Source organism: Mangifera indica, unplaced genomic scaffold (assembly GCF_011075055.1).
Source record: "Mangifera indica cultivar Alphonso unplaced genomic scaffold, CATAS_Mindica_2.1 Un_0030, whole genome shotgun sequence".
Taxonomy (NCBI): Eukaryota; Viridiplantae; Streptophyta; class Magnoliopsida; order Sapindales; family Anacardiaceae; genus Mangifera; species Mangifera indica.
The window spans coordinates 207,367-215,540 of NW_025401122.1; the positions used below are offsets into that span (position 1 = coordinate 207,367).

The window sequence follows — 8,174 nt, forward strand, 5'->3', positions numbered from 1 at the left end:
TCTTATAAAGAAAAAAATTTTCCCTATTCTTATGGAAAAAATCCCCTTTATATATTTGTAAGGAAAAATCCTCTTATTATATATTTGAAACACAATATAAATATATTAAATAACAAAATTACATAAAATTAAAATCAATCTACTATTTCAAATATCACAAATATAATATATTATATAATAAAAACTTAAATAAATTTTAAAAATATAAATAATTTAAAACTATACAAATATATTAACATTTTCAGTAAATATATTAATATAAGCGAGAGAGATTGGGGCAAGGCAAGAAGGGGGTAGGACGGGGAATGAACATATGTATCCTTATCTTTGATTATAAAGATTTTTTTATCTTTGTCTTGACCTTTTTTCTCTTTCTATCGGAGAATTTCTTTCTTATTAAAGTCAGAAAAAGGTCAAAACCCTTAAAATTGGACCGAAATTTCTATCTCTAAGTAACATACACAAATAAAGAAACTCTGCGGAGAAATCTAAAAAATCCACGCAGCATAACCGACACTCAGTTTCTTTGGCATGGACCGATACACACAAGATCAGAAAAGATTCAGGGCTTAAGTGTAAGAAAATTGAAAGATCCCCTTTTTCTTTCCGTTTCGCTCTCTTTGTCTCCCTGTAACGACCTGAACACCTTATCTCCTCCGTGCCCCTTCCTAAATTTCAAAATTCCGCTTAAGCCATGAGAGAAGAGCCAGCCGTTGTAACATTCCGTAGCATCCCGAACCTCAAAGTCTGTCAGTTTAGCTGGATCGATACGACGCCGGAGTATAAACCGTTGTGGAGAACCGACGCCCGGCTTATTTGGACAGTCAATCATGCTGGTAGAGCTGGTTGTGGTGGTGGAGGTAAAGTTAGGGTTGATAATTTTGCTTGTCTTGCACTGGCGGAGAAGCAAAGTCGAAAGGAGTGCGAGCCTACTCCAGCTCAGCTCGCCAAGCATCCTCTAGCTTCACTCGCTTACGTGCCGAGAGACGTCGCGATTTTTGCGGCTGGTGCCGTCGCTGGAGCTGCCGCCAAAACCGTCACGGCTCCGCTTGACCGTATCAAGCTACTTATGCAGGTCTTATTTATGTTTATTACTTTTGAGCTTTTTCACGTGTTTCTTACATTTCTTGCAATTAGAATTTCGCTCGAAACGGCGCTGTCTGGTCTTATTATGTGACTTCTGTTAGGTCTTTTATTCCTGCAAAGTGAGATAATTTCATGCCAGAATTGTCAGGTCTCATAATGTGTTTACTAGTTCAATGGAAATTTTGATAACTGCTTATATGTAATTAGTTTTTTACAGACTCATGGGGTAAGAGCCGGGCAAGAAGGTGCTAAGAAGGCGATTGGTTTCATTGAGGTATGTATGGCCATGGAGATGGAATATTCTTGGCTGCATTGAGAGTGTTTCATAAGTATGAGAGATTCAATGCATATTGGTCGGAGGTATTGCATGAGATGTAAACGATTTGATGTCTTCTGGTTATTTATTATAATGATGGTTTTAAAATGGCTGCAGGCCATAGTTTTGATAGCAAAGGAAGAAGGAATTAAAGGATACTGGAAAGGAAACCTCCCTCAGGTCCTTCACCTATGTCATTTTTTGTTTAATTATGTATTGACGATTTTCTTGAGTTTTAAGGTAGAATTTTACTATGATGGTTCAGATTATACGAATTATACCTTATAGTGCAGTTCAGCTCTTTGCTTATGAAACTTACAAGGTAATAGTGACAATGGCTTAAAGAAATTTTTTACAGTTTTACATGTTTTATTTAATTCTCTTTATGCAATATGATTTTACTTTGATGTTTCACACTTCATTTTCAGAAACTTTTTAAGGATAAGGATGGTCAGCTCTCTGTGATTGGGAGGCTTGCAGCAGGTGCTTGTGCAGGCATGACATCCACTTTTGTGAGTAATAATGTTGTATAAGGTCTTGCTTGATTGTAGTCCATAAAATTGCTTCTTATTGGAATTTACTTGTTTCTCCTAATAATTTTTTGAATAAAAAAAAGATCTTCTTTTCAAACATAAGGGGCATTCTGCTTCTAAAATCTTCTGAGAGTACTTATTTCCCTTTTCTCGGGATTTGTCTTTCATAGCACTCTTTTCTCATGCTTAGTCATTTGCTCTTGTAACCTTGACATTGATGTCTGTTTGTCTCTGCCTAGGTAACATATCCCTTAGATGTCTTGAGATTGCGTTTAGCAGTAGAGCCAGGGTATCGAACTATGTCTGAGGTATACTGGACCTGCTTGCATTGTTTATATTTTGATCCTCATTACCTCATTAATAAGAAAATGGATAAGAATTTATTACTTCCAGGTAGCCTTGAACATGTTGCGAGAGGAAGGATTTGCATCATTCTATTATGGGCTTGGACCTGCTCTTATTGGAATAGCCCCATACATTGCTGTGAACTTCTGCATTTTTGACTTGTGAGTTCAATAATAACTGTTTCCTAAGGCATATTACTGAAGGTGATACAAACAAGACGATCTACAGCTATAATAATGTGTATTCTATCTTTTTGTAAATGACAGGGTGAAGAAGGCTTTGCCTGAGAAATACCAACAAAAGGCTCAATCATCCCTACTAACTGCTGTTGTTTCAGCTGGTGTTGCCACACTCACATGCTATCCTTTGGACACAATTAGAAGACAGATGCAAATGAAGGGTACACCTTACAAGTCCGTTTTGGATGCTTTTACAGGTCAGTTAATGGCGTTTTCATTATTGTCATTGTCTCAAATATGAAACCAGCAACATCATATAGGCGTTAGAGATCAATAAGTGTGTTTACTATCAAAAGTTCTAAAATATTGTTTTGAGAGCAATGGACAGGACCCACAGATTGTAGTTTTTTATTTCTTTCTAATGACGTATAATGGTTTAGCTTTGGAATTGAAGCTAATTCTTTTATTAGGGACACTGGAATCTAACTCTTTTCCGTGGGATACATTTTTGGCTAGAAATTAGCAGAGTCAAATGGTAAATGTGAAATTGGATTTGCCACTTAGAATGCAATTGTATGGTAAAGGCAAATGGTTAGGCATGACTCTGTAAACTTATATTAATAGTTAGCAAAGATTAGGTTAAAATGAAGATGAGTCAATGAGTCTTACTGTTCTTTATTCCTCATAACGTGCTGAATGGATACCACTTTTTTAGTCAGTTTGATCTTATGGATTTGAGATCAAGCTTTTCAAATTATAATTTTTGTGCTGTCTTGTCACTGAATATTTGTTTTATTTATGTTGTTTGTTTCTTGTTCAGTCCTTGAGCAACCAAATGGGCTGCTGCATGTTGTTTTATCCTGAAAATTCCCCTCCCAATTTTACATGTAATCCTAGCTTTTGTAAGATGTATGCCAAAACTCAGGCATGATAGAGGGGTTATTGCTTGGATTTCATTCAAGAATATATGTTATAATCATCAATAATTTGTTGAACTTTTTGGTGCCTTGTCCTCCATTTCACATTTCTTTGTGGGAGATTAATAGTTTTATGCCTAGATTATTCATTCGTATCTAACTTTTTCTTATTTATGAAGGTATTATTGCACGAGATGGAGTTATTGGCCTGTACAGGGGTTTTTTGCCAAATGCATTAAAAACCCTACCAAACAGCAGGTTCACATTCATTCCGTTGCATTATTTTAATTTTGATACCCATCAAATCCTTCTTTGTAATAACCCTTCTATTTAAAATTAGGTAATCTCCAAGCCAATTTTTATTTATTTATTTTTTGGTCTCTTGGTTGCAGTTAAGAATGCCTTGCATGACTTCCTCTAAAACATGTTGATTTAGGTCTATTTTAATCATAAGATGGGGAAGTAATTATTATTGATGCCAAACTCAGATATTCCATAGACATGCATGTTCAATCATTTTGTGCTTTGCTCTGTGATTCTCTTTTCACATTGGTTATATCATGTCATATAATTAGCTTATAAGTTAAGTTGTGTTTGTAATCATTTTTTATCATAGCTCCATCTTTGAGGGTATGTGCATTCCAGGTTATGTGAATCATGTAAGTGCATGTCATAGGATGTCTATTGAAGTTGTGAAAATTTAGTGTTCATTGCAGAGAAAGAGCCAAGCATACTTATGGCATAAATGATCTGATTTCTCCTTTTCTATTTCCAGTTTCATTGTTGTTACTTTTACTCCCATTACCCTAATACACTGTTTATTCCCTTTCTTACTTCAGCATTAGGCTCACTACCTTTGACATTGTTAAACGTTTAATTGCCACAAGTGAGAAAGAGTTTCAAAAACTTGTGGAGGAAAATCGCGAGAAACAAAGCCAGAATGCCAAGATATAGAAGTTCCTGGTCTCTTCACATTTCTATTGTTTTATGAGCTATTATTTTCCCACACAATTATCCTGTGGGTTCATGTTCCACCAGAACCATCAGTAATTTGCAGGTTTTATATATTCCATTACAACTTCATGATGCACAAGAATCCCGGGTTCAAGTTCCACGAGAACCATCCGTGATTTGTTGATTTTATATATTTCCATTTCAACTTAATAATGTATGAGAATCCCGAACAGCCAGATGTGCTGTGTTGTTCTTTTTTTTTAAATATTTTTTGCTAGTCAGTGTGCCTTACACCATTTATAAGTAGGGTCTAGGGTAATTAGAATTGGGAAAGATAAGCCTAATTTTGAGCTGCCCATAGGGTAGTACCTTACCGGAGGTTTGTGATTCTGTAAAACTATTAATTTTTTGGTGCCAGTGTTGTATGCCATTTCTACAATTTTAGTTGTCATTCTCAGTTTGCAGCGCCTTAAATACCATAGAACTTATTGCTTAGCTGGGAGCCTGCATATAATTTGGCTTTACAGTGTTTTTTATACATAGAAATGCAATGAGCGTAACACATGCGCACGTATTTTTAAAGGGTTCACACTAGGGTAGACTGGCCCAGCCGACTGAGCTGATGCGCTGGGCCTGGTCTAAGGTCTGTATAATAATAAGTTTTCGGGTTGGGTTAGCCCACAAAATTCATAAAGCCCATCACCCGACCTAATATATATAGGGTTGGGCTTGGGTCCATTGATACCCAAGCAAGTTTAGCATCCGCCAAAGATGCAAAGATCCTTAATGATGTTCCTGTAAAATACCTAGAGGCACCCAACATTGCGGCTTCCACCCCAGATGCCTTACTGGTTATTTATTAGTCCTTTTGGATGGATCATATAGCCTTATAACTCGAAGATGGAACACTTCCTGATACAAAAAGTAGAACTCCTTGTACTAAGTTTTGCCGTTACACACTAACCAACTATAGATTGTAAAAGTAAGGCTACAACTCTCTGTTATTACAATGTGTTGACAGTAATGAAACAATCTATATCCTTTGTAAGTTCCACAAAGGAATATGTGGAAAGTCATGTTGGGGGCAATTTCTAGCGAAAAAATCCATCCACCAAGGATAATACTGGCCATCTAGGAAGCACGGAAACTTACAGCATGGTGCATTTCCATGTTTCGAAAATGTCTTCGTTTTTGAAATGGCAAAACATTTCCGAAACAGTTTGAAATCGGAACAAAACATTTTGGGCCATTTCAGTAATTTATAAAAAATAAGAAAAACGTTTTTGTTGCAGAAACACTTTTCTTACTATAATAAGGGAACAAAATTTCGTTCTCCTTTTATGCAGAAATCAGATAGTACATAACTCTTAACTTAACCATCTCCTTTCCATTGCTGTCACGAATCTCTCCGCCGCCAGCATCTCAAATTCTGATTGTCCCCAGTGTCTTGAAGTCTTGACGAACGCGTCTTCGGCTTCATTAGTGCATCAACGGCTTCATTAGTTCTCAAATCCTGTCTTGTTCATCTTGGACGGCTTCATCAATTCTTCCTTACTGTGCATTCATAAGTTTGACGTGCATTACCTTACTGTTTGCTTCATGAGCATAAACTATTGATTCTATTTGTTTCTCTTTTTTCTTATCGTATATTTTGTTTATATTCTTTGGGATCGGTATCTATGATTTGGTGTTGGCCGTTATATTCACTTAGACAGGGAACTCAATTTAGGCTTATAATTTTATTTATTTAATTTGAAGCAATGTATTTTTATTTTTTAATTTAAAAGTTGAATATATTTTGTAATGTTAATTGATTTGAATTTTATTTAAATTAATTTAGGTTTGTAAATAATTCTTAGAAGTGGAAAAAGTATGTCATTCTTGTATTTTTTTTTAAAATATATGTTATTATATTTTTTTTCTTAAAAAAACTGGTATTTATAAAATAACTTCTATATTTTTAATATTTGTATGTTCCCTATGTTTCCGTTTCCTACATTTTAAAAAAAATACATTTTGATGTTTTCATTTTCGCATTTTGACTTTTCTACAATTTCGTTTTTGCGCTACATAGCTGACCATCCATCTATAACAATGTCATATGTTTGAAATTTTAAACACGTCGTTCTAAATTTTTGAACCTAAAATGTATTAAATGCGTGTTTTATATGTTTCCGTATAAAACACATATTTTGTCTTTTTTATGTTTTCTGTTTTTTTATGAATTTTTTAAAGTACAAAAATATCTCTTATATTTTTAATTAATTACCGTAATACCATAACTATATAAAATAAAAAACTCAATTTTTTGTCATTTAAATCCTTAATCTCATCCAAAAATTTTTATGATGATTAAATCTTGATTATATATTATGTTATATTAGTTTAATAATTAATTATATATTTTACATTTAAATTGTTAACCAAAAAATCCATCAAAAATATTGAAATTATGTTTGGTATTGTTGTATTTTAAAAAATGTATTATTAACGATATCCCATATTAAATCCCTATATATACGTTTCGTATTTTTTTATATCCAAATTTTATGATTATTTTTTTTCAAACGCATTTTTTACCATTTACCTTGTTATACATATATGATTTCCCTACCTTTTTTGTCTTGGGAAATTATAATAAATGCCTACAACTAAAAGGTGTTAAGAAAATTATCCAAAACTCTAAGGATTAAGCAAAAATGCGCTCAATTTGGGAAATAATCAAATTACCCATATATATAAACCTCATATTTCCCATGGATTTACTATTAAAATTCATAAAAAATTCGGATCTCCCACAGTGCAACGGGTTTTCGTCTTTTTCATTGACTTTTCGTATTTTTCGGTAACCGAAAATGAAAAATAAGGATAATACATGATTCCACTTTTTGTTTGAATCAATTTATTGTTAGAAGTATTGAGATTTTAGAGGGATTTTGAGGTTTGAATTTTTAGTCGATTTTGAACAATGCATAAAATATTTTGATTATTGGTTGTTTTACTTAAATTTCTTGAGGGGTTTTGTGTTATTGGATGTGTAAATTTGATTTGTGTTGAAATTGGAGGCTGAAATAACGATTTTTTGTCGGAAAATGGGTTAGATCTACCAGTGCTACGGTAATCTCTCACGGGAGCCTGTAATATATCAACGAAAAATGGGTTAGATCTCCACGGTGGTCCATGAGAAATTTTACACTGAATTGTGGGGCAGTCCATGAAAACCGTGGGTTGGGTGGAAATTGACTTTTTTTAAACTATAGAGTCTGTAAGAGATTAGAACATTGATAAGGGGCAAAGGAAAAATATTGGACCTATGCGCATACAGACTTTGAACGGTCAGAACTTTTGATCTGGGAAGAGTTACGGGGCCTGTAATATATCAACGCGAAGCTCATTTCGAGCTCTATAACAACAATCAACTTTGCCGATTATGCCCAATTTGGAGGCCCAAATAAAACTGTTTCAATATGAATTACACAATTTTTTTGTTTTACCAAATTTAGGATTTTTGGTTTTTATAATTTTGAGTTGGTTTATGAATGGGCTAGACTTTTTTGATAATAGTTTTCAAATTTGACATATGTCTCTTTAGTTTTGTGTTTTTTTAGACACGTTTTATAATACAATTACGAAATTTTAGATCGATTTTTCAGTTTTCTAGTTCTAAGCTATTTGAACGTGTAGTTTTCAAAATTCATATCCATTTTTGAGTGATTTTTGAGTATTTTTTTATTATTGACATTTTTCGATTCTTATTATTCTAGTATATTTCAACTCGTTCTTTTCATATTTTTCAGTGATTTTTGGTTTATCACATTTTAGGTTATTTTTACGTGTAAATTAT

The 8,174-nt window shown here is 33.6% G+C and overlaps 1 protein-coding gene across 1 annotated transcript; it reads left to right on the forward strand.

Moving 5' to 3' along the window:
* The first annotated feature begins 506 nt into the window (after nt 1-506).
* On the forward strand, nt 507-4,781 carry LOC123206254 (probable envelope ADP,ATP carrier protein, chloroplastic). The gene is made up of 10 exons (XM_044623408.1): nt 507-1,075; nt 1,304-1,360; nt 1,520-1,582; nt 1,668-1,724; nt 1,831-1,914; nt 2,175-2,243; nt 2,329-2,441; nt 2,547-2,716; nt 3,556-3,634; nt 4,216-4,781. The coding sequence occupies exons 1-10, from the start codon at nt 695-697 to the stop codon at nt 4,328-4,330; spliced, it is 1,188 nt and encodes a 395-aa protein (XP_044479343.1). The 5' UTR covers nt 507-694; the 3' UTR covers nt 4,331-4,781.
* The last annotated feature ends 3,393 nt before the right edge of the window (nt 4,782-8,174 follow it).

Excerpts from the sequence above, each read along its gene's own strand:
- LOC123206254 (XM_044623408.1), top strand. The coding sequence starts at position 695 with ATGAGAGAAGAGCCAGCCGTTGTAACATTCCGTAGCATCCCGAACCTC. Across the intron at positions 1,076-1,303 it reads GTATCAAGCTACTTATGCAG|ACTCATGGGGTAAGAGCCGG; the intron begins GTCTTATTTATG and ends AGTTTTTTACAG. Across the intron at positions 3,635-4,215 it reads AAAACCCTACCAAACAGCAG|CATTAGGCTCACTACCTTTG; the intron begins GTTCACATTCAT and ends TTCTTACTTCAG.